Raw genomic sequence first — 24,675 nt, forward strand, 5'->3', positions numbered from 1 at the left:
GCTTCCCATCTCCCCAGCACGGGGCAAGGCCCGCCGTCTTTGAGGCCCTGCGTGGCTCTCAGAACTTGTTACTCGACTCTCTCCCCTCCACCTCACTCCCTGACCTTTGCCCCCACTTTGCCCTTCCCTCCCTTTGTTCCCGACTTCTCTTCACTTTCATTCTCAACTCACACCTCACCTCCTCCAAGAAGACTTCCCTGATTGCCCGGAGACTGGGTGGCTCAGGCAGCCGCCTGGCCATGCATCTGTGCCCCAGAAAGAAGGGTCCTCACCTGTCTTATTCACGCTGTGAGGTTCCCACCTCTTCTTAGCAGAGTGTTGCAGCCTAGATTGTGCACAGCCCCCCAAACCCCACGTTCAGACATTGAAACCCTAACACCCAGGACCACAGGAGAGAGTGGAGGTAGAGTGTTTCACAAGATAATCAAGTTCAAATGAGGCCATTGGGTGGGCCCTAATCCAGTATGACCGGTATCCTTCCAAGATTAGGACACACACACACACACACACACACACACACACACACACACACACGTGCACACAGAGGGAAAACCTTGTGGGGGAAGACGGCCATCTACATCTACATGCCCAGGAGAGAGGCCTCAGCAGACACCCTGACCTTGGGCTTCCAGCCTCCCGGCCCGGGAGACAATACATTTCTTTTGGTTAAGTCTCCAGGAACGTAGCACTTTGTTATGGCAGCCTGAGCAGACTAATACACCCAGTGAAGGCTCTGATAAGTCCTGCAGTTAGGAGCCCCTGCGACTGCCCTGGGAATGGGGCAGAGGATGAGCAGAGAGAGTTCTAACTCTCCAAGTGGGAACTGGGTATGGTTTGCTGTGTGACTGTCCTCACACAAACGCAGGCTCTGATCCCAGGAGCTGGAGAAGACCCTCCGCCTGTATGGCCCCAGGCCTGCTGAGACAGTTCCCAGAGGGCTTGGGGGTGGTGGGCATGCAGGGCAGTTCTGCTTGTTCATAATACTCAATATCCCATGAGTAGGGCGTCACCTACTCACAGCCAAGGGCTGCTGGGCCCCACCCAGCATCAGCTTTCCTGCACCCTTTATCTCCTCTGCAAAGCAGCTGCCGTTAGTGGCCCCATCTTCTGGATGGGGGATCCCAGCAGGTTGGCCAAGGCCTTTCAGCTGATCAGTGCCGGAGGCAATATTCAAACCTGGGCCCAAGTTCTTAACCTCCACTGGGGCTTAACATGCCCTCTGGCAGAACAACAGGGTGTGGTGGGGCCTGAGGCACGGGGCAGGGGCAGGGGAATGGGACTCCTGGGAGGCGGGCCCCACCAGCTCCCTCAGAAGGAAAGTGAGGTGAGCGGAGCCTGGAGAGAGCAGGCAGTGTTTATTTCTCTGGTAAGGGAGGGCGCAGGCCAGGGCGGAGCTGGGGGGGGGTCAGGGTAGAGGAATGTCGTCCAGCTTCTGGTCCAGCATCTTGAGGTCATCCAGGAAGCGTGTAGGAGTGAGGACGTGCGTGCGAGGACCCCGGGCAGGAGCACAGGGGTGGGGAGGTGGGGTCACTGCCTGGGGACCCTCCAACCGGGGTCCCTGGGAACTCCGGAATTGACTGTGGGGACGCAGGAGTCTAGACCCCTTAGAAACACACAGGCAGGAGTTGGTGTCACGGCGGGAGGCCACCTGCACGAAGGGGAACATCCTCCACACGGTGGGGCTGCTCGCCTCTGTCCAGTGGGCCACAAGCAGAGGCGACGACACAGCACGAAGGTGGCCAGGTGCGCCGCAGCGACACACGGGTCCTTGAGGATGCAGCGGCAGCCTGGGGAGCTGCCCGAGTCGGCCGAAGGAGGAGGTGCCAGAGCAGCTGCCCCGGCAGAGGCTCGGGATGAGCAGCCGGAGGAGGAGGAGCAGCAGGCAGACTGGGGCCCTGGGGCGCCGGGTGCCGCCTGCCCGAAGGGGAAGAAGCTCTCCTCCACATGCAGCCAGGACACCAGCAGGGCCGAGGGCCCGATGACAGCAGCTACAGGGCCACGCGGGTGAGCAGAAGAGACTGCTTATCCCGGGTTCCCCCCCATTATCCTGCTTCCACCCCGCCCCCACTGCCCTCGGGGCTCCGGGCCCTGTGCGGAGGGTCCTGTCAATCACCAGCACCCGGGGGGGGGGGGGGGGGTCCCTGTCACGGGAAGGCTCCTGGGTGTCACCTACTCACAGAGGAGGAAACGGGGTCCCAGAGGGGAAGGGAACCACCCTTCAGTCTGACAGGACTGGTCAGCAGTGGAGCTGGGGCCCCAGCCCCATTGATCTTTAGGACGCCCCCACACCCAGCATGGCCCGAAGCTTCCCTGAGGCTGGGGAACAGCCCACCCGCTGCCGATCGCCCCAGCCCAGAAACTCACCTGGCCCTGGCCAGGACGTTTAAACGTGGGACCTGAATAACTGTAACGCTCCCTTTCTGCCGGGTCCCTGGCCTGGGGGCTCCAGCTGGCAGGACAGGCGGTAGCTGCGGGACAGAGGGACACCTGTGAGCCCCTGGAGCCCCATGGCAGGGGGCCCTTCCCCCAGAGCCTGCCGGCAGCTGCAGCCCACGCCTGACTCCGGCCGGCCTCACCTCTGCTCCTCATCCAGGGGCTCCAGGGTCTCCATGGCCTCGAGAAAGGACTCGAAGCCCTCATCGGGCTGCAGGTCGTACAGCCTGACCAGCTGCTTCTGCATGATGATCTCACTTTGCAGGACAGCAGACTGGGGAGGAGCAAGAATGGGGTACAGAGAAGGAGGGCTGTGAGGAGTGGGGCACTGGGATGGTCCCGGATCTTTGCTCACGGGAACCCGCCTTCCTTCCAATGCCATCCAGCCCTGCCTGTTCCCACTGTTGGGTCTCCAACTCCTCTCCCGGGAAGGCGGCCTTGACGCCACACCCCGTCCCCCACCTGACAAAGTCTTGAGTGTCCTGAGCTCTGCGTTTCTTTACTCTCACAAGACACGTTAGGCCCAGGGGATGGGCTGGACAGGGCCCTGCCCAGGGGGTCTTGTCGGTAGGAAGGCAACCAAAGTGCATCAGAAACAGCCCCCTGAGCCCAGAACGAGGCCGGGACGTCCCCACCCTTTCTCAAGGTGGAGGACCGCCAGGGCCCTCCAAGGGGCAGGCCTGCCCAGAAACAGCACCATCCCGGGCTACCGAGAAGCGGGGACTGCACCGGGGAGCTGAGGCCTCAGGCGGGAAGGCAGTGCCAGCCCCCCACCCCCACCCCATGTGCTTCCTGCCCTGAAGGAGCAGCATCCCTCCCCCGGGGCAGGGCCTGAGGGGGAGACCAGTCCTGCCCAGGTGCTGCCCGCTGGAGCCCTCAGCCCCACCTGCCCTGGGGCCAGGACTGGGGCTTAGGTGGGTCCTTCTGGCAGTCCTCTCCAAGAAGCCCACGTCCTGAGGTGGAGGGGAGACTCTCAGGAATGGGGGTGGCCCGGTGCTGAGAGGTCCGGGCTCACTGAGGCCCTCTCCTCCCTAAAGCTCACCATCCTGCCCCCCTGTGCCCCTCTGGGCTCACTCACTTCCTCATCATTTTCCAGGTGTTTGTAAACGAAGTCATAGAGGATCAGTCCGAGGTAGGGGACCATGCCCTGTGCCACCGGGGTGGGGAGGTGATGAGTCGCCTGCCTGCCTCAGGGGCGCCCACAGAGCCCCCCTGCACCCCACACCCGCAGCTCCCAGCTCCTTTGGACCACCCTGTGCTGCCTCCCTCCCCTCCCTTCGCCCTGTTCTCCCGTCCCGGGCCCTCCCAGGGCTGGCTTCTGGCCAGTCCCGGGACCTGTGGTCCCTGCACCTGCCCTCCAACTTCTCCCCGTACCCAGCTGCTCTCGCCCTCCTGGTCACCCCAGTGCCGGCAGCTCAGGGCTGGTGGGACCGGGGGCAGGTGCAGGGCTCCCCCACGGCCCCCAACCCTTCCCAGGCCTCTCTCACCTTCCTCTTCCTCACGTCGGGTCCCATACGGTCCCACAGCATCTGCATCAACGTGAAGGTCATCTCCTGCAAGGCCCCGGACACTCAGGTGCTCCTGCTCCCCTCCCACGTGGCCTCCCGCAGCCAGACCGTGGTGGGTGGACGCCTTGCCCGAGCCCCCTGGCACCAACGCTGTCCCCACCTCCAGCAGGCTCTCAGCCCAGAGCGACCCCAGCTCCAGCACACACTCACACTCATGGGGGTTCTTGGGCCACGGCCGCCGCCCTGAGAGGGTCAGGGGAGGTCCCTCTGCCTCCCAGGGTGCCCTGAGCACCCACTGTCACCTGGCTATCACCATGGCTCCTCTCACATGACCGGGTGGGGTGGGCACAAAGCTGAAGCGCATCTTGGGCTTCCTGGACCCTGCTCACCAGGGAGGCCCACACCCCAGGGTGACGGCAACCCTCCACGTCCACATGAGGAGCCCGAGGCCACAGAGGGGCAGTGACAGGCTCAGGGGACCCAGGGGACAAGCCGACCTTGCTTGGCCACAGGCCCCATCCCTGCTGCTGACTCCACACCAGCCCCAGCCCTGACGGGGGTCTGTTCTCTGGGTCCTCACTGGATGCCATCAGCTCCCCCCCTCTCAAGCCTGCCCCCAAGCTGGGACACAGCGCGGCAGAGGACTTGCCCCAAGGACCCCTCCCTTCCAGACCTCTAGCCTCCATTTACCTTGAACAGCCGCTTCCTGTGCACCCAGTTGTCCCGCGTTTTCAGTTTTTCATATAACGCCAGGCAGACGCTAAGGGGAGGGGAGAGGAGGAGGGACACATGCGGCCAGCAGGCGGAGAGTCTCGGGGCCGACCCCTTTTCCCGGGGATCCTAGAAGGCCCGCTGGCCCGCAGGAGGCTTTCCACCACGGCCCTGAGCCCTGGGAATCCGTGGCCTGGGGAGGGGGCTGCGTGTTTCCACCCGGGGCCTCCATTCCCTGTTCTCCCGGGGGCGAATCTGCTTGGGGCCAGGTCGCCGTCCTTGGGGCAGAGACCTCCTGCTGCAGAGCACAAGCTCCAGATCTCCAGTGGGCTTCACCCCACACCTGACATTGCAGGGAACTGATTCCTGTGGGGGAACCCGTGGCCTAACCCACAGGGGCTCCAAGAGCCCAGCATCCCTGTCCTTAGGCTCTGCCGCCTCCCAGGAAGTCCCAGCCCACTGAGGGACACTGCCAGACGTAGGGGCGTCCCTGTCCACTCAGGTGCCCTGGTCCCGGGGACAGGCCTACCCACCAGGACACATGACCCCAGGTGCTGTGCAGACGATGAATAGCAGGGCGCTGCAGGGCGGACAGAATGGCACGGAGGGCAATGTGGTTCCTGAGGCTCAGACTCTCCTGGGAGGGAAGACAGAGCTGAGAGCGTGGCCTGCTTCTCTGCTCTATGCCCCATGAACTCCTGTCCTTAAGGAGACACGCACCCAGGGAGCCCAGCACACCTGGTACCTGCTGAGCAGCCCTCCTGGGTGGAGGACTGCGGCTCAACCCAAGGAAGGGGCCTGGGATGGCTGTCCCACCCCCGGGGCCTGCGAGTCCAGGTCCACACACCCCTGGCAGGAGGGCCCAGGGACCGTACAGGGCAGACCATAGGAACCCATCCTCAGGAGCGGACAACGGAGAGGAGCAGTTTCCAAGATGCCAGGGTGGACCCCGGGGGCCGTCCCACGACATACCATGGCCACCCAGATCCAGAACTCCACCACTCGTGCCCTCTCCTGGGCCATCATGCTCGGGGTCATGAGGCAGGTGGTGGTGACCACATTGATCAAGGTGTCACATTCCATCAGGAGCCTCTGTATGGTGGGAGCCAGGCACCCAGTGTCTCCCATCTGTGGCTGGTCCTGAATGAACTTCTTACATTCCAAAATGTCCTTATACAGCCCCTGGGGATCACAAGGGGTGTCATCCAGCTGTGCCCCTGGTGCCCCCGTGCCCAGGCTGAGTCACCGCTCAGAGCTGGAGCCCAGGCAGCTGGGGACGTGCTGTGAGCCTTGTGGCGGTCCAGGTTTCAGACCCTGTCCACTGAGGCGCCCAGGACCGGATGCACAGGACCCCACAGTGGTGGGGAACGGAGGGGCTCTGCTCACAGGCACCCTCACTCACCTCCTCCCTGCAGCACAAGGCAGCTCACGCCTGCCCAACCTGGGGCATCTGCCTCCCATGCTGCCACCCCCCGGATCCCGCTCCCCACTCAGGCGCAGTTTCCCCCAAAACAACTCCCCCAGGGCCTTTCGTGGTGTCTGTGTCTCCCATGCAGTCACGTCCATGGCAGGGGCTGCTGAGGTGCGGAGGCTGCGGAGGCCTGCCAGGCCAATGGCCCGGGGACCTAAGGCCCTGGCAGCACCTCCCTGAGCACCCCTCCCCTGCCCTGCCCCTCCCAGCCCGGCCAGGCCCTGCCCACCTTCCCTCCGCTCCTCCTCATTGGTCTGCAAGGATCCCTAAGGGCCAGCCCTACTGTCCCCGTGTGGTCAGTGAGGGCTTGGGGGTGAGGAGAGTCTCCCAGGGCACATGGTGAAATCCGTGGGGAAGCTGGGACGTGCGCCCAGATCACAGGAGTCCACGTCAGGGGAGGGCCGGTCTAGGGCAGCCCGTGACACAGGGAAGGCCCCCGCCCCCCGCCCCCCCCCCCCCGAGAGCCCGCTCCGCTCACCAGAAAGCGCAGGCTCAGCTGCTGGCCCACCAGGCGGGGAGGAAACACCAGGATGGGCGGCTCGTCCTCCCTCAGCACATTCCGGGTGCTCACGGCACAGGGGCTGGTGGGCTCCGGGTCCAGCTCTACCTTGGCTAGGCCCTGTGCCGTGCCTGCGGGTGCCACGGGCCCCGCGTCTAAGGTCTCATGGGGCTCCAGCTCGGGGCCTGAGACCCCTCCTAGGATGTCCCAGGGGCTGGCGGGCTCTGGATCTGGACCTGGCTCTGCCACGCCTGGTGCCATTCCAGCAGGTGCCCTGGGCCCCAGGCCCGCGGGCTCATGGGGCTCCAGCTCAGGGCCTGGCCCCTGGGCTGAGGCCACTGCTGGGACGTCCTCTGGCTCTGCAGCGGCTGAAGCAGGTGACACCTCCCGTCGCTCCAGCACGGGGGTCTCAGGGAGCTCCCGGACGGGCTCCAGCCACGCAGCCGGCCCTGCCCGTGTCTCTGGAGCCAGCTGCATATGCCGTGGGTCTGGAGCAGGACACAGAGAGACGGTCACCCCGGGCCTGATTCCCCGCGCCTTACAATGACAGAAGAGCCCTCACTGTCTTGGAGGGAACCCCAGTCCGGGAAGCCCACGGTCCTCTGGCCGCAGCCCCTCACCTTCCAGCTCCGCCACCGTGGGCCCCAGGTGTTCCTCCTGGACCAAGTGGTGGAGGACTTGGCCCACCAGGGTGGATGACAGCTGGCTGGCATCAATGGTGCTGGGCGCATGCTCGGGCTCCCAGGCAAGGTGCCTAGCCCATCCAATCCTGGGGCTGGGGTAAGGCCTGGGGGTGGCAGAGTGAGAAGCCTGGTCCTTCCAGCCACACTGCCCTCCGGGTCCACCCTTGTGTGGGCCTGGCCTCTGTGCACTCCCCTGCCTGTCCAGGCACCTGCCCCTCCCCCTTCCTGACCCTGCGTGTCTGTCCTGGGACCCCATCCTCGCCCATCCTCCCGAATAGGAAGTCCCCAGTCGTCAGCCCGCCCATGGGATTCCAAAGATGAGTGACCTGCTGGGCCCTGCGGTGGGCTCCTGGGGCTCCAGCTCAGGTCCTGCCAGCGGGGATGAGGCCCCTGCTGGGACATCCTCCAGCTCTGCAGGGGCTGAGGCAGGTGACACCTCCCGTCGCTCCAGCACAGGGGTCTCAGGGAGCTCCTGGACGGGCTCTAGGCACGAAGCCGGCCCTCCCCGTGTCTCTGGGGCCGGCTGCGTCTGCCGTGGGTCTGGAGCAGGACACAGAGGAAGGGTCGCCCCGGGCCTGATTCCCCGCGCCTCACAATGACAGAAGAGCCCTCACTGCCTTGAAGGGAACCCCAGTCTGGGAAGCCCACCCTAGACGTCCCCTGGCTGCAGCCCCTCACCTTCCAGCTCCGCCACCGTGGGCCCCAGGTGCTCCTCCTGGACCAAGTGGTGGAGGACTTGGCCCACCAGGGTGGATGACAGCTGGGTGAGATGGACGCTGGGCGCATGCTCGGGCTCCCAGGCAAGGCACCCAGCCCGTCCCATCCTGGGGCTGGGGGAAGGCCAGAGGGTGGCAGAGTGAGAAGCCTGGTCCTTCCAGCCACACTGCCCTCCCTGCCCACCCTTGTGTGGGCCTGGCCGCTGTGCACTCCCCTGCCTGTCCCGGCACCTGCCCCTCCCCCTTCCTGACCCTGCGTGTCTCTCCTGGGACCCCATCCTCTCCCATCCTCCCAAGTAGGAAGTCCCCAGTCTTGTCAGCCCGCCCATGGGAATCCGAAGATGAGTGACCTCCTGGGCTCTGCTGTGCGCCCCCTGCCCCAAGGCCTACACGCCTCCTCCCACCGTTCTGTGACACGGGCAGTGCTCCCTCTGGACCCAGTGAATGCTCACGTTTTCAGTTCCTCCTCTGACCCATCATGCCCCCCGTTACATGACGAGGCCGTGAGGGCATCGCCCGTGACGCTTCCCGGCTGTGACCTGCGGATGACGCCTGAAGTGACTGCCCGACTCCACCCGGGACGGGGTCCCAGTACTGTGTCTGCTTCCTTCACTCAGTTATGCCAAGTGTCCCCAAAGGGTCTGCACAAAATGGGCCCTGCATAGCTATTGTTGCTGAAGGAAGTCCCCCCAGAACCTTCTCGGGTACCCCTCTGCTGTCCCCAGAGGTCCCTCGTGTGGCCACGGTGAGGAAGAGGACTGGGCCCAGCCGCACGGAATCGCAACCCTCCGTTCCAAAAGGCTGCTTCCCATGTGCTTTTCCAAATGAGCCAGGCTCCAGGCCACTGACAGGTGAGGCCAAAGGCTTCTCATCGGGTACAGAGAGGTAAGCCCCGAAGTGGCCCAGCTTGGCCGGCAGTCCTTTCTGCACTGCCAGGCACCAGGGGAGCCCCTCTAAGCTCCTCCCGTGCTCCCCACGGGCACCCTAACAGGCTGACCGCCAGCCACCCTGCCTGTCAGAGGAGCACGCAGCGGCTCAGACACATGTGGGGACACTCAAGACACCGCGGGCTGTGGGCAGAGGCCTGACTGTGCCGAGGAGGGGGTGGGTGCTCACCTGGGGAGCCGCTGGTCCGTGGTCGGCTGGTCAGCGTCCTCGGGAGGATGGGTAGCCTCGGGAGCGCCCCGGCTGGTGTTTGGGGCCGGTTCCATGCGTGCGGTGCGCTTTCTCCCCTTCCTCCTCACGCCTGTCCGGGGAGCCCTGCGCCTGGGGACCTCAGTCCCATGGCGAGTTGGCTCAGGTTCACGCTGAGGGGGGCAGCAGGGAGATAGTCAGTGGGAAACCCAGGACCCACCAGGGTGAGGGAGGTTTGCAGCTCACCCGAGAGCCCCCAGCCCCCTGGGGTGCGAGCAAGGAGCGGCACGGGGTGCCCCCGGGATCGAGGTTCCAGGCCCTCCGGAGTGGGTCTGTTGGCCAATCTCGTGGGGCAGCCCTGGGAGGGCCCTGGCAGGTTACCAGGCTTGGAATGGGGTCCTGGGGTGTAGGCAGCCTGCCCCAGGTCCAGGGAGATGGAGTAGGTGAATCCATCCCCCAGCGCCTCCTCGCTCCCCAGGGTGGAGCTCTGCAAAGCCAGCGCCCTGTAGCTGGGGAGCAGGCACCCGGGACTGCGTGGACCTCCCCGCAGGGGGCAGTGTGGGCCCCAAACTGTGCCCCTGAGATCAGGCACAGAGGGCCATCTGCCTAGACATCCAGTCCCTGGGGGAAGAAGAGGACACCCCCCGGGCTCAGGATGAACATGTGGGTGGAAGTACCTGGTCCCAACACTCACCTCCACGTCCTGAGTGCTGAGACCAGAGCCGTGACACTGACTGCCCCGCTAGGGGGCCACCACCTCACAACGTGCTGCCACCCAGGAACGGCCCCCCTCATCCCCAGCCTTCAGTCCCCCCATGCCCCACGCCCACCGCAAACAAACACACAGGAAAGGCCGGCAGGAAGCTCAGCCCGGGACGGCTCACACTGTGGCCTGGCCCTGGAGGGGCCCGCTCTGGGCCGCCCTGTGTTACCTCGGGGCTCCTCGGGAGACACGGACAGAGGCGGTGGAGGAGGCCACTGAGCCAGCGCCCACAGCGAGCAGGAAGACTCTCCCTCTCGGCTTCCCTGACTCCCACGCCTTCAGAAGGCTCCGCAAAACAAGACCGCATGTTGCTCTGTCGAGCGCCTCCGGTCAAGTGAGCAGGACTGGGGTCTGCGGCCAGGATCTGGGTTCCGTCTGGGTCACAATTCAGGTTCTACTGGGCGTGTCTTGAGTGACATCACCTCTTCAAGGGTCCACTTCCAGGGCCCCTACCTGCATTCAGACATGCCCACATGCCCCTCTGGGCTGCTGACTGCCCACCCTCCTGGCCCTTGCCATGCATGAGTACACAGATCTCCACCACAGCCCTCCCCTCGCTCTTTGGCAATGACACCAGGGTCCCAGCTCTGAGGAGACAAGAGCTGAGCTCAGGCCTCTTTTTCTCCCCAGTTCCCTGTCCTGCTGAGGCCACGGTACCTCCCAGGAGCTGCCCAACGTCCCAACCTGCACAGGCAGGGTCACGCCAGACATTCCTCCCTAGGGACATCCCCAGGGATACACGGACGACACCTAAAACTCCTGGGGGCTGGTGTCACGTGTGTCTGATGCACAGACTCAGAGGTGGAACAGCACGCAAGTCAGTCCGGGGTCTGGGCCTTGTGATCTTGGGCAAGTCACTTCCCCTCTAGGCCATGTTCAGGTGTGCACCTTGAAGGGGCGGCAATGAGAGGAGATCCAGGTGTTGCCATCTCCTGGCGTCCACCTTCCACAGTTCCAGGCTGCTCTCAAACTAGGTGCTTTTCAGACCAATCAGTAAGTGGGGCAGAGTAGCACACTGGACATGAGGTCTGTGCTGCCTCTGAAATCCGAGGTGATCTACCAGGCTGCTGTGCCGTGTGTGTGTGTGTGTGTGTGTGTGTGTGTGTGTGTGTGTGTTGGAGGGCGTGCAGATACAGCATCTTATTCATCACCTTAGAAGGGAGAGCTTTGCATGCCCACAAGATAGACCTCTAGATACTTCTATAAGATGAAAGGCCCCTGAATTTTTGTTGGATTTATTTCCCACCTTCTGACACGTGTGTGTTCTGTCAATATGCCTAGATGAGCTGTACTTCCTGATCCCCGGGTCCAGTCAGCAGAGTGCCATCAATGGGATGGGCCAGTGTGACGGCTTCTGGAAGGAAAAGGAGATGAAGGTTCCTTCTGACTAAGTGACAGCCTAGGTCTGGAGGCCTGATATGCCTCTGAGATAGTTCTCTCTCCTTGCCGGCTGAAAGCTAACCGCCCTGCTGGTCTTCACTCACAGGAAGAGAACAAAGAGCATTTTCCTGACCACTACTTACACACTGGGTGCTTGGGGACCAAGTGATGAAGCCCCATGTGCAGCAGTAACTACAATATGAGACACTCCGATGACGGTGACCATCATGCACTGTCATCTCCAAGATTCATCCGTTTTCGGCGTAGGCCAAACGAGTGACTTCAATAAGGGTCTGCGGAAATCACCACGCCGACATCTTCCAAGGCCTTGGTGGTCACTCCAGTCTGTAAGCTCTCCTGGAAGGCAGTACTGCTTTCAATGTATACTTTACAGGGAGTTCTAGAGGCTTGTGCTTGACCCGCCACACAGCAGGCACTCCTGGCCGGCACAGTCCCCTGTGGCTAGCAAGGAGGAAGCCGGGAGCTCTGCGTCCCTGACAGCTCGGCCCTGTGGCCTCTGACACTGAGGGAGCGGCCCTGCGGGCACTTGGTCGGGGGGTCGGGGGTGCTGCTCCTGATGCCAAGACCCGGTCCTCGTCCCTGAGGTCAAATCACAAAACACAGTGACAAGGTTTTGAGGAAAGAAAAGAATAGTTTATTGACTTGCTAGTAAATGAGGGAGTGGCAGGCTCCTGCCTTAGAGAACCGCCGTCCTCCTGACACACAAGCAGTCAGGGCTTTTCCAGGGGAAATGGTAGGAGAGAGGCTGGGGTGCAGACACATGAAGTAGCTGCTTGCAGGGGTCCAAGCAGACATTCCTGCACCGATTCACTTGCTTTGTGGTTTTCTTTTCTGCTCTTCCTCAGTCCCTGGGGACTGGATGCTTGGGGTTGAACAAAATCAGCTTTCAGCTTTATCTCTGATCCTCAGATGCAGAAAATCTGGAGAACAAGAAGAAACTGCCCTGCTCCGCCCCCCGCCCCCCCCCCCCCCCCCGCCCCGCACCCCCAACGTTTAGTGGTTACAAAGTTTCTGGGGCTACTTGAGTTCACTTTCAGGTGAATGTTAGTGTTCAGTTTTGAACAAAGATTTGATTCCCCTTTTCTTCTATTACAAATTCATTTCTTACTGCATTCCCTTAAGAGCAGTCCCACACACATCATGAAATGCCTTGAGGGAGACTTTCTGACTTTATTCCCCGAAGATAGCCACAAGTTGAAAAGCACAGCTCTAAGCGTTTCTTGGAATATCAGTGCTGGCTGACAAGACAGGAACTGCCACCTGCGGTGCAGATTTCCGGGGGACTTGGCTTATGTGTTCAAATTCTGCAACTGTTGCTGTTAGAATCAGCAAGGGAGTGTCTCCTTGCACCTGCCTGGAGCCGGCAGCCTTGCAGTTAATACTCGCATGCAGAATTTTGTCAAGAGCCCCTCCCCCACTTCTAGCACATGGACAAGTTGGGGAAATGAGAAGAGGGGACCCACAGCGGCCTTTATGTCCAGACCCACTGCCCCACTCTGTCCACAGAGGCCTCAGGAGCCGAGGAGTGGGCAGTGCTTGCAACCCAGGGCCTCCGCTTCGCCTTGCAGGGTGTTTCCCCTGCTGCTGCTGCTGCTGCTGCTGGGGCTGCTACACTTGTTACCACTTTCAGAAATCTACAAGAAAAACACAAAGGCAACTTGGGCCTCACTGAGGTTTCGGTTTAGTCAACAGGTGAGGCTACGGATCCCAGGAGTCTGCCTGTCCTGGCCCTGCCCCTGCCATCCTGGGTAGCTCCTGACCGACTAGGGTCAGCCAAGCTCCAGTCACAGGGGCCAGAGATGGAAGCACCGGGGAAACGGAGCCGCAGCGAGCCCTGGTGCTCACCGCGCACCTACTCAAGCGGGCCCCGCAGGGAAGGCGGGGCTTTCGGGGGAGGCGAGTCTCTCCGCTAAAGCCCAAGACCGCTTCCCTCCCACTTCCTCGGCTTCCCTGCTGAGGCCGGGCGGGGCGCCGCTCGTGCTGGGCGGGCAGTCTCGGGGGTCTGCGCCACCCCACTCTCGCCGCTGCACTCCTCGTCCCCCCCGCCCGACGACCTCGCACATCCACGTTTCTGCGCGGGCACGAGTTTCGCGTGCATCTGAAACGGAGAACTACCGGATCGGTGGCTTCTGTGAAGCCCGCCTCCAAAAGTGTGTGTGAGGCTTTTCTGGGAGGTGCGCAGATCTCCTTGAAGTCTCCAAAGGATAGGTGCCCTCCAAATCAGGGCCAGGTCCTCACTGGGCAGGGAAGGAAGGGTCCTGGGTGTCCTGACTCCGTCCACGCCCTCCAGGTTTTGGCCCTGCATCGGCCACGTCCCCAGCTGTGACAGCATGGAAATACATAGCGCTCCCCCGGGGGGCGCTGTACCCGGCTTACTCACCCTGGGCCTCCTTCCCCAGCACCCAACCCATCAGAGTCTCTTGCCAGCATTAGCCTTGGGCGCCACCGGCCCCTGGTTGGAAGCCTTTTGTAGCTTCCCATCTCCCCAGCACGGGGCAAGGCCCGCCGTCTTTGAGGCCCTGCGTGGCTCTCAGAACTTGTTACTCGACTCTCTCCCCTCCACCTCACTCCCTGACCTTTGCCCCCACTTTGCCCTTCCCTCCCTTTGTTCCCGACTTCTCTTCACTTTCATTCTCAACTCACACCTCACCTCCTCCAAGAAGACTTCCCTGATTGCCCGGAGACTGGGTGGCTCAGGCAGCCGCCTGGCCATGCATCTGTGCCCCAGAAAGAAGGGTCCTCACCTGTCTTATTCACGCTGTGAGGTTCCCACCTCTTCTTAGCAGAGTGTTGCAGCCTAGATTGTGCACAGCCCCCCAAACCCCACGTTCAGACATTGAAACCCTAACACCCAGGACCACAGGAGAGAGTGGAGGTAGAGTGTTTCACAAGATAATCAAGTTCAAATGAGGCCATTGGGTGGGCCCTAATCCAGTATGACCGGTATCCTTCCAAGATTAGGACACACACACACACACACACACACACACACACACACACACACACGTGCACACAGAGGGAAAACCTTGTGGGGGAAGACGGCCATCTACATCTACATGCCCAGGAGAGAGGCCTCAGCAGACACCCTGACCTTGGGCTTCCAGCCTCCCGGCCCGGGAGACAATACATTTCTTTTGGTTAAGTCTCCAGGAACGTAGCACTTTGTTATGGCAGCCTGAGCAGACTAATACACCCAGTGAAGGCTCTGATAAGTCCTGCAGTTAGGAGCCCCTGCGACTGCCCTGGGAATGGGGCAGAGGATGAGCAGAGAGAGTTCTAACTCTCCAAGTGGGAACTGGGTATGGTTTGCTGTGTGACTGTCCTCACACAAACGCAGGCTCTGATCCCAGGAGCTGGAGAAGACCCTCCGCCTGTATGGCCCCAGGCCTGCTGAGACAGTTCCCAGAGGGCTTGGGGGTGGTGGGCATGCAGGGCAGTTCTGCTTGTTCATAATACTCAATATCCCATGAGTAGGGCGTCACCTACTCACAGCCAAGGGCTGCTGGGCCCCACCCAGCATCAGCTTTCCTGCACCCTTTATCTCCTCTGCAAAGCAGCTGCCGTTAGTGGCCCCATCTTCTGGATGGGGGATCCCAGCAGGTTGGCCAAGGCCTTTCAGCTGATCAGTGCCGGAGGCAATATTCAAACCTGGGCCCAAGTTCTTAACCTCCACTGGGGCTTAACATGCCCTCTGGCAGAACAACAGGGTGTGGTGGGGCCTGAGGCACGGGGCAGGGGCAGGGGAATGGGACTCCTGGGAGGCGGGCCCCACCAGCTCCCTCAGAAGGAAAGTGAGGTGAGCGGAGCCTGGAGAGAGCAGGCAGTGTTTATTTCTCTGGTAAGGGAGGGCGCAGGCCAGGGCGGAGCTGGGGGGGGTCAGGGTAGAGGAATGTCGTCCAGCTTCTGGTCCAGCATCTTGAGGTCATCCAGGAAGCGTGTAGGAGTGAGGACGTGCGTGCGAGGACCCCGGGCAGGAGCACAGGGGTGGGGAGGTGGGGTCACTGCCTGGGGACCCTCCAACCGGGGTCCCTGGGAACTCCGGAATTGACTGTGGGGACGCAGGAGTCTAGACCCCTTAGAAACACACAGGCAGGAGTTGGTGTCACGGCGGGAGGCCACCTGCACGAAGGGGAACATCCTCCACACGGTGGGGCTGCTCGCCTCTGTCCAGTGGGCCACAAGCAGAGGCGACGACACAGCACGAAGGTGGCCAGGTGCGCCGCAGCGACACACGGGTCCTTGAGGATGCAGCGGCAGCCTGGGGAGCTGCCCGAGTCGGCCGAAGGAGGAGGTGCCAGAGCAGCTGCCCCGGCAGAGGCTCGGGATGAGCAGCCGGAGGAGGAGGAGCAGCAGGCAGACTGGGGCCCTGGGGCGCCGGGTGCCGCCTGCCCGAAGGGGAAGAAGCTCTCCTCCACATGCAGCCAGGACACCAGCAGGGCCGAGGGCCCGATGACAGCAGCTACAGGGCCACGCGGGTGAGCAGAAGAGACTGCTTATCCCGGGTTCCCCCCATTATCCTGCTTCCACCCCGTCCCCACTGCCCTCGGGGCTCCGGGCCCTGTGCGGAGGGTCCTGTCAATCACCAGCACCCGGGGGGGGGGGGGGGTCCCTGTCACGGGAAGGCTCCTGGGTGTCACCTACTCACAGAGGAGGAAACGGGGTCCCAGAGGGGAAGGGAACCACCCTTCAGTCTGACAGGACTGGTCAGCAGTGGAGCTGGGGCCCCAGCCCCATTGATCTTTAGGACGCCCCCACACCCAGCATGGCCCGAAGCTTCCCTGAGGCTGGGGAACAGCCCACCCGCTGCCGATCGCCCCAGCCCAGAAACTCACCTGGCCCTGGCCAGGACGTTTAAACGTGGGACCTGAATAACTGTAACGCTCCCTTTCTGCCGGGTCCCTGGCCTGGGGGCTCCAGCTGGCAGGACAGGCGGTAGCTGCGGGACAGAGGGACACCTGTGAGCCCCTGGAGCCCCATGGCAGGGGGCCCTTCCCCCAGAGCCTGCCGGCAGCTGCAGCCCACGCCTGACTCCGGCCGGCCTCACCTCTGCTCCTCATCCAGGGGCTCCAGGGTCTCCATGGCCTCGAGAAAGGACTCGAAGCCCTCATCGGGCTGCAGGTCGTACAGCCTGACCAGCTGCTTCTGCATGATGATCTCACTTTGCAGGACAGCAGACTGGGGAGGAGCAAGAATGGGGTACAGAGAAGGAGGGCTGTGAGGAGTGGGGCACTGGGATGGTCCCGGATCTTTGCTCACGGGAACCCGCCTTCCTTCCAATGCCATCCAGCCCTGCCTGTTCCCACTGTTGGGTCTCCAACTCCTCTCCCGGGAAGGCGGCCTTGACGCCACACCCCGTCCCCCACCTGACAAAGTCTTGAGTGTCCTGAGCTCTGCGTTTCTTTACTCTCACAAGACACGTTAGGCCCAGGGGATGGGCTGGACAGGGCCCTGCCCAGGGGGTCTTGTCGGTAGGAAGGCAACCAAAGTGCATCAGAAACAGCCCCCTGAGCCCAGAACGAGGCCGGGACGTCCCCACCCTTTCTCAAGGTGGAGGACCGCCAGGGCCCTCCAAGGGGCAGGCCTGCCCAGAAACAGCACCATCCCGGGCTACCGAGAAGCGGGGACTGCACCGGGGAGCTGAGGCCTCAGGCGGGAAGGCAGTGCCAGCCCCCCACCCCCACCCCATGTGCTTCCTGCCCTGAAGGAGCAGCATCCCTCCCCCGGGGCAGGGCCTGAGGGGGAGACCAGTCCTGCCCAGGTGCTGCCCGCTGGAGCCCTCAGCCCCACCTGCCCTGGGGCCAGGACTGGGGCTTAGGTGGGTCCTTCTGGCAGTCCTCTCCAAGAAGCCCACGTCCTGAGGTGGAGGGGAGACTCTCAGGAATGGGGGTGGCCCGGTGCTGAGAGGTCCGGGCTCACTGAGGCCCTCTCCTCCCTAAAGCTCACCATCCTGCCCCCCTGTGCCCCTCTGGGCTCACTCACTTCCTCATCATTTTCCAGGTGTTTGTAAACGAAGTCATAGAGGATCAGTCCGAGGTAGGGGACCATGCCCTGTGCCACCGGGGTGGGGAGGTGATGAGTCGCCTGCCTGCCTCAGGGGCGCCCACAGAGCCCCCCTGCACCCCACACCCGCAGCTCCCAGCTCCTTTGGACCACCCTGTGCTGCCTCCCTCCCCTCCCTTCGCCCTGTTCTCCCGTCCCGGGCCCTCCCAGGGCTGGCTTCTGGCCAGTCCCGGGACCTGTGGTCCCTGCACCTGCCCTCCAACTTCTCCCCGTACCCAGCTGCTCTCGCCCTCCTGGTCACCCCAGTGCCGGCAGCTCAGGGCTGGTGGGACCGGGGGCAGGTGCAGGGCTCCCCCACGGCCCCCAACCCTTCCCAGGCCTCTCTCACCTTCCTCTTCCTCACGTCGGGTCCCATACGGTCCCACAGCATCTGCATCAACGTGAAGGTCATCTCCTGCAAGGCCCCGGACACTCAGGTGCTCCTGCTCCCCTCCCACGTGGCCTCCCGCAGCCAGACCGTGGTGGGTGGACGCCTTGCCCGAGCCCCCTGGCACCAACGCTGTCCCCACCTCCAGCAGGCTCTCAGCCCAGAGCGACCCCAGCTCCAGCACACACTCACACTCATGGGGGTTCTTGGGCCACGGCCGCCGCCCTGAGAGGGTCAGGGGAGGTCCCTCTGCCTCCCAGGGTGCCCTGAGCACCCACTGTCACCTGGCTATCACCATGGCTCCTCTCACATGACCGGGTGGGGTGGGCACAAAGCTGAAGCGCATCTTGGGCTTCCTGGACCCTGCTCACCAGGGAGGCCCACACCCCAGGGTGACGGCAACCCTCCACGTCCACATGAGGAGCCCGAGGCCACAGAGGGGCAGTGACAGGCTCAGGGGACCCAGGGGACAAGCCGACCTTGCTTGGCCACAGGCCCCATCCCTGCTGCTGACTCCACACCAGCCCCAGCCCTGACGGGGGTCTGTTCTCTGGGTCCTCACTGGATGCCATCAGCTCCCCCCCTCTCAAGCCTGCCCCCAAGCTGGGACACAGCGCGGCAGAGGACTTGCCCCAAGGACCCCTCCCTTCCAGACCTCTAGCCTCCATTTACCTTGAACAGCCGCTTCCTGTGCACCCAGTTGTCCCGCGTTTTCAGTTTTTCATATAACGCCAGGCAGACGCTAAGGGGAGGGGAGAGGAGGAGGGACACATGCGGCCAGCAGGCGGAGAGTCTCGGGGCCGACCCCTTTTCCCGGGGATCCTAGAAGGCCCGCTGGCCCGCAGGAGGCTTTCCACCACGGCCCTGAGCCCTGGGAATCCGTGGCCTGGGGAGGGGGCTGCGTGTTTCCACCCGGGGCCTCCATTCCCTGTTCTCCCGGGGGCGAATCTGCTTGGGGCCAGGTCGCCGTCCTTGGGGCAGAGACCTCCTGCTGCAGAGCACAAGCTCCAGATCTCCAGTGGGCTTCACCCCACACCTGACATTGCAGGGAACTGATTCCTGTGGGGGAACCCGTGGCCTAACCCACAGGGGCTCCAAGAGCCCAGCATCCCTGTCCTTAGGCTCTGCCGCCTCCCAGGAAGTCCCAGCCCACTGAGGGACACTGCCAGACGTAGGGGCGTCCCTGTCCACTCAGGTGCCCTGGTCCCGGGGACAGGCCTACCCACCAGGACACATGACCCCAGGTGCTGTGCAGACGATGAATAGCAGGGCGCTGCAGGGCGGACAGAATGGCACGGAGGGCAATGTGGTTCCTGAGGCTCAGACTCTCCTGGGAGGGAAGACAGAGCTGAGAGCGTGGCCTGCTTCTCTGCTCTATGCCCCATGAACTCCTGTCCTTAAGGAGACACGCACCCAGGGAGCCCAGCACACCTGGTACCTGCTGAGCAGCCCTCCTGGGTGGAGGACTGCGGCTCAACCCAAGGAAGGGGCCTGGGATGGCTGTCCCACCCCCGGGGCCTGCGAGTCCAGGTCCACACACCCCTGGCAGGAGGGCCCAGGGACCGTACAGGGCAGACCATAGGAACCCATCCTCAGGAGCGGACAACGGAGAGGAGCAGTTTCCAAGATGCCAGGGTGGACCCCGGGGGCCGTCCCACGACATACCATGGCCACCCAGATCCAGAACTCCACCACTCGTGCCCTCTCCTGGGCCATCATGCTCGGGGTCATGAGGCAGGTGGTGGTGACCACATTGATCAAGGTGTCACATTCCATCAGGAGCCTCTGTATGGTGGGAGCCAGGCACCCAGTGTCTCCCATCTGTGGCTGGTCCTGAATGAACTTCTTACATTCCAAAATGTCCTTATACAGCCCCTGGGGATCACAAGGGGTGTCATCCAGCTGTGCCCCTGGTGCCCCCGTGCCCAGGCTGAGTCACCGCTCAGAGCTGGAGCCCAGGCAGCTGGGGACGTGCTGTGAGCCTTGTGGCGGTCCAGGTTTCAGACCCTGTCCACTGAGGCGCCCAGGACCGGATGCACAGGACCCCACAGTGGTGGGGAACGGAGGGGCTCTGCTCACAGGCACCCTCACTCACCTCCTCCCTGCAGCACAAGGCAGCTCACGCCTGCCCAACCTGGGGCATCTGCCTCCCATGCTGCCACCCCCTGGATCCCGCTCCCCACTCAGGCGCAGTTTCCCCCAAAACAACTCCCCCAGGGCCTTTCGTGGTGTCTGTGTCTCCCATGCAGTCACGTCCATGGCAGGGGCTGCTGAGGTGCGGAGGCTGCGGAGGCCTGCCAGGCCAATGGCCCGGGGACCTAAGGCCCTGGCAGCACCTCCCTGAGCACCCCTCCCCTGCCCTGCCCCTCCCAGCCCGGCCAGGCCCTGCCCACCTTCCCTCCGCTCCTCCTCATTGGTCTGCAAGGATCCCTAAGGGCCAGCCCTACTGTCCCCGTGTGGTCAGTGAGGGCTTGGGGGTGAGGAGAGTCTCCCAGGGCACATGGTGAAATCCGTGGGGAAGCTGGGACGTGCGCCCAGATCACAGGAGTCCACGTCAGGGGAGGGCCGGTCTAGGGCAGCCCGTGACACAGGGAAGGCCCCCGCCCCCGGCCCCCCTCCCCGAGAGCCCGCTCCGCTCACCAGAAAGCGCAGGCTCAGCTGCTGGCCCACCAGGCGGGGAGGAAACACCAGGATGGGCGGCTCGTCCTCCCTCAGCACATTCCGGGTGCTCACGGCACAGGGGCTGGTGGGCTCCGGGTCCAGCTCTACCTTGGCTAGGCCCTGTGCCGTGCCTGCGGGTGCCACGGGCCCCGCGTCTAAGGTCTCATGGGGCTCCAGCTCGGGGCCTGAGACCCCTCCTAGGATGTCCCAGGGGCTGGCGGGCTCTGGATCTGGACCTGGCTCTGCCACGCCTGGTGCCATTCCAGCAGGTGCCCTGGGCCCCAGGCCCGCGGGCTCATGGGGCTCCAGCTCAGGGCCTGGCCCCTGGGCTGAGGCCACTGCTGGGACGTCCTCTGGCTCTGCAGCGGCTGAAGCAGGTGACACCTCCCGTCGCTCCAGCACGGGGGTCTCAGGGAGCTCCCGGACGGGCTCCAGCCACGCAGCCGGCCCTGCCCGTGTCTCTGGAGCCAGCTGCATATGCCGTGGGTCTGGAGCAGGACACAGAGAGACGGTCACCCCGGGCCTGATTCCCCGCGCCTTACAATGACAGAAGAGCCCTCACTGTCTTGGAGGGAACCCCAGTCCGGGAAGCCCACGGTCCTCTGGCCGCAGCCCCTCACCTTCCAGCTCCGCCACCGTGGGCCCCAGGTGTTCCTCCTGGACCAAGTGGTGGAGGACTTGGCCCACCAGGGTGGATGACAGCTGGCTGGCATCAATGGTGCTGGGCGCATGCTCGGGCTCCCAGGCAAGGTGCCTAGCCCATCCAATCCTGGGGCTGGGGTAAGGCCTGGGGGTGGCAGAGTGAGAAGCCTGGTCCTTCCAGCCACACTGCCCTCCGGGTCCACCCTTGTGTGGGCCTGGCCTCTGTGCACTCCCCTGCCTGTCCAGGCACCTGCCCCTCCCCCTTCCTGACCCTGCGTGTCTGTCCTGGGACCCCATCCTCGCCCATCCTCCCGAATAGGAAGTCCCCAGTCGTCAGCCCGCCCATGGGATTCCAAAGATGAGTGACCTGCTGGGCCCTGCGGTGGGCTCCTGGGGCTCCAGCTCAGGTCCTGCCAGCGGGGATGAGGCCCCTGCTGGGACATCCTCCAGCTCTGCAGGGGCTGAGGCAGGTGACACCTCCCGTCGCTCCAGCACAGGGGTCTCAGGGAGCTCCTGGACGGGCTCTAGGCACGAAGCCGGCCCTCCCCGTGTCTCTGGGGCCGGCTGCGTCTGCCGTGGGTCTGGAGCAGGACACAGAGGAAGGGTCGCCCCGGGCCTGATTCCCCGCGCCTCACAATGACAGAAGAGCCCTCACTGCCTTGAAGGGAACCCCAGTCTGGGAAGCCCACCCTAGACGTCCCCTGGCTGCAGCCCCTCACCTTCCAGCTCCGCCACCGTGGGCCCCAGGTGCTCCTCCTGGACCAAGTGGTGGAGGACTTGGCCCACCAGGGTGGATGACAGCTGGGTGAGATGGACGCTGGGCGCATGCTCGGGCTCCCAGGCAAGGCACCCAGCCCGTCCCATCCTGGGGCTGGGGGAAGGCCAGAGGGTGGCAGAGTGAGAAGCCTGGTCCTTCCAGCCACACTGCCCTCCCTGCCCACCCTTGTGTGGGCCTGGCCGCTGTGCACTCCCCTGCCTGTCCCGGCACCTGCCCCTCCCCCTTCCTGACCCTGCGTGTCTCTCCTGGGACCCCATCCTCTCCCATCCTCCCAAGTAGGAAGTCCCCAGTCTTGTCAGCCCGCCCATGGGAATCCGAAGATGAGTGACCTCCTGGGCTCTGCTGTGCGCCCCCTGCCCCAAGGCCTACACGCCTCCTCCCACCGTTCTGTGACACGGGCAGTGCTCCCTCTGGACCCAGTGAATGCTCACGTTTTCAGTTCCTCCTCTGACCCATCATGCCCCCCGTTACATGACGAGGCCGTGAGGGCATCGCCCGTGACGCTTCCCGGCTGTGACCTGCGGATGACGCCTGAAGTGACTGCCCGACTCCACCCGGGACGGGGTCCCAGTACTGTGTCTGCTTCCTTCACTCAGTTATGCCAAGTGTCCCCAAAGGGTCTGCACAAAATGGGCCCTGCATAGCTATTGTTGCTGAAGGAAGTCCCCCCAGAACCTTCTCGGGTACCCCTCTGCTGTCCCCAGAGGTCCCTCGTGTGGCCACGGTGAGGAAGAGGACTGGGCCCAGCCGCACGGAATCGCAACCCTCCGTTCCAAAAGGCTGCTTCCCATGTGCTTTTCCAAATGAGCCAGGCTCCAGGCCACTGACAGGTGAGGCCAAAGGCTTCTCATCGGGTACAGAGAGGTAAGCCCCGAAGTGGCCCAGCTTGGCCGGCAGTCCTTTCTGCACTGCCAGGCACCAGGGGAGCCCCTCTAAGCTCCTCCCGTGCTCCCCACGGGCACCCTAACAGGCTGACCGCCAGCCACCCTGCCTGTCAGAGGAGCACGCAGCGGCTCAGACACATGTGGGGACACTCAAGACACCGCGGGCTGTGGGCAGAGGCCTGACTGTGCCGAGGAGGGGGTGGGTGCTCACCTGGGGAGCCGCTGGTCCGTGGTCGGCTGGTCAGCGTCCTCGGGAGGATGGGTAGCCTCGGGAGCGCCCCGGCTGGTGTTTGGGGCCGGTTCCATGCGTGCGGTGCGCTTTCTCCCCTTCCTCCTCACGCCTGTCCGGGGAGCCCTGCGCCTGGGGACCTCAGTCCCATGGCGAGTTGGCTCAGGTTCACGCTGAGGGGGGCAGCAGGGAGATAGTCAGTGGGAAACCCAGGACCCACCAGGGTGAGGGAGGTTTGCAGCTCACCCGAGAGCCCCCAGCCCCCTGGGGTGCGAGCAAGGAGCGGCACGGGGTGCCCCCGGGATCGAGGTTCCAGGCCCTCCGGAGTGGGTCTGTTGGCCAATCTCGTGGGGCAGCCCTGGGAGGGCCCTGGCAGGTTACCAGGCTTGGAATGGGGTCCTGGGGTGTAGGCAGCCTGCCCCAGGTCCAGGGAGATGGAGTAGGTGAATCCATCCCCCAGCGCCTCCTCGCTCCCCAGGGTGGAGCTCTGCAAAGCCAGCGCCCTGTAGCTGGGGAGCAGGCACCCGGGACTGCGTGGACCTCCCCGCAGGGGGCAGTGTGGGCCCCAAACTGTGCCCCTGAGATCAGGCACAGAGGGCCATCTGCCTAGACATCCAGTCCCTGGGGGAAGAAGAGGACACCCCCCGGGCTCAGGATGAACATGTGGGTGGAAGTACCTGGTCCCAACACTCACCTCCACGTCCTGAGTGCTGAGACCAGAGCCGTGACACTGACTGCCCCGCTAGGGGGCCACCACCTCACAACGTGCTGCCACCCAGGAACGGCCCCCCTCATCCCCAGCCTTCAGTCCCCCCATGCCCCACGCCCACCGCAAACAAACACACAGGAAAGGCCGGCAGGAAGCTCAGCCCGGGACGGCTCACACTGTGGCCTGGCCCTGGAGGGGCCCGCTCTGGGCCGCCCTGTGTTACCTCGGGGCTCCTCGGGAGACACGGACAGAGGCGGTGGAGGAGGCCACTGAGCCAGCGCCCACAGCGAGCAGGAAGACTCTCCCTCTCGGCTTCCCTGACTCCCACGCCTTCAGAAGGCTCCGCAAAACAAGACCGCATGTTGCTCTGTCGAGCGCCTCCGGTCAAGTGAGCAGGACTGGGGTCTGCGGCCAGGATCTGGGTTCCGTCTGGGTCACAATTCAGGTTCTACTGGGCGTGTCTTGAGTGACATCACCTCTTCAAGGGTCCACTTCCAGGGCCCCTACCTGCATTCAGACATGCCCACATGCCCCTCTGGGCTGCTGACTGCCCACCCTCCTGGCCCTTGCCATGCATGAGTACACAGATCTCCACCACAGCCCTCCCCTCGCTCTTTGGCAATGACACCAGGGTCCCAGCTCTGAGGAGACAAGAGCTGAGCTCAGGCCTCTTTTTCTCCCCAGTTCCCTGTCCTGCTGAGGCCACGGTACCTCCCAGGAGCTGCCCAACGTCCCAACCTGCACAGGCAGGGTCACGCCAGACATTCCTCCCTAGGGACATCCCCAGGGATACACGGACGACACCTAAAACTCCTGGGGGCTGGTGTCACGTGTGTCTGATGCACAGACTCAGAGGTGGAACAGCACGCAAGTCAGTCCGGGGTCTGGGCCTTGTGATCTTGGGCAAGTCACTTCCCCTCTAGGCCATGTTCAGGTGTGCACCTTGAAGGGGCGGCAATGAGAGGAGATCCAGGTGTTGCCATCTCCTGGCGTCCACCTTCCACAGTTCCAGGCTGCTCTCAAACT

The 24,675-nt window shown here is 63.6% G+C and overlaps 2 protein-coding genes and 2 long non-coding RNA genes across 4 annotated transcripts; 2 read left to right on the forward strand and 2 right to left on the reverse strand.

Annotated features, from left to right (window-relative positions):
- Nucleotides 1-1,860: 1,860 nt before the first annotated feature.
- Nucleotides 1,861-10,292, reverse strand: LOC140845657 (uncharacterized). The gene is made up of 15 exons (XM_073220344.1): nt 10,088-10,292; nt 9,138-9,328; nt 8,474-8,560; nt 7,984-8,135; nt 7,632-7,845; nt 7,243-7,409; nt 6,602-7,110; nt 5,625-5,834; nt 5,186-5,289; nt 4,632-4,701; nt 3,921-3,986; nt 3,512-3,580; nt 2,577-2,707; nt 2,365-2,468; nt 1,861-1,988 (listed from the first exon to the last, which is right to left on the reverse strand). Exons 1-14 carry the CDS (start codon nt 10,223-10,225, stop codon nt 2,384-2,386), a joined length of 2,193 nt encoding a protein of 730 aa, XP_073076445.1. The 5' UTR covers nt 10,226-10,292; the 3' UTR covers nt 1,861-1,988; nt 2,365-2,383.
- LOC140845658 (uncharacterized) lies at nt 1,882-4,616 on the forward strand. Its single transcript, XR_012124494.1, has 3 exons — nt 1,882-2,004; nt 3,530-3,565; nt 3,960-4,616. It is a non-coding gene; the product is annotated as an uncharacterized lncRNA (long non-coding RNA).
- Nucleotides 10,293-15,130: 4,838 nt separating the features above from the next.
- Nucleotides 15,131-24,077, reverse strand: LOC140845659 (uncharacterized). The gene is made up of 15 exons (XM_073220345.1): nt 23,873-24,077; nt 22,923-23,113; nt 22,259-22,345; nt 21,769-21,920; nt 21,417-21,630; nt 21,028-21,194; nt 20,387-20,895; nt 19,412-19,621; nt 18,973-19,076; nt 18,419-18,488; nt 17,708-17,773; nt 17,299-17,367; nt 16,364-16,494; nt 16,152-16,255; nt 15,131-15,778 (listed from the first exon to the last, which is right to left on the reverse strand). Exons 1-14 carry the CDS (start codon nt 24,008-24,010, stop codon nt 16,171-16,173), a joined length of 2,193 nt encoding a protein of 730 aa, XP_073076446.1. The 5' UTR covers nt 24,011-24,077; the 3' UTR covers nt 15,131-15,778; nt 16,152-16,170.
- On the forward strand, nt 15,672-18,403 carry LOC140845660 (uncharacterized). Its single transcript, XR_012124495.1, has 3 exons — nt 15,672-15,794; nt 17,317-17,352; nt 17,747-18,403. It is a non-coding gene; the product is annotated as an uncharacterized lncRNA (long non-coding RNA).
- Nucleotides 24,078-24,675: the final 598 nt, after the last annotated feature.

The sequence above is a fragment of the Manis javanica genome, chromosome 13 (genome assembly GCF_040802235.1).
Source record: "Manis javanica isolate MJ-LG chromosome 13, MJ_LKY, whole genome shotgun sequence".
Taxonomy (NCBI): Eukaryota; Metazoa; Chordata; class Mammalia; order Pholidota; family Manidae; genus Manis; species Manis javanica.

Coding starts and splice junctions, on each gene's coding strand:
- LOC140845657 (XM_073220344.1), bottom strand. CDS start 10,225: ATGCGGTCTTGTTTTGCGGAGCCTTCTGAAGGCGTGGGAGTCAGGGAA. Junction 8,136..8,473: donor TCAGAGGAGGAACTGAAAAC/GTGAGCATTCAC, acceptor GCCTTCCCCCAG/CCCCAGGATGGGACGGGCTG. Junction 7,410..7,631: donor CCCACCGCAGGGCCCAGCAG/GTCACTCATCTT, acceptor TGCCACCCCCAG/GCCTTACCCCAGCCCCAGGA.
- LOC140845659 (XM_073220345.1), bottom strand. CDS start 24,010: ATGCGGTCTTGTTTTGCGGAGCCTTCTGAAGGCGTGGGAGTCAGGGAA. Junction 20,896..21,027: donor CACGGTGGCGGAGCTGGAAG/GTGAGGGGCTGC, acceptor GTCCTGCTCCAG/ACCCACGGCATATGCAGCTG. Junction 18,489..18,972: donor ACCTGGGGTCATGTGTCCTG/GTGGGTAGGCCT, acceptor CCCTCCCCTTAG/CGTCTGCCTGGCGTTATATG.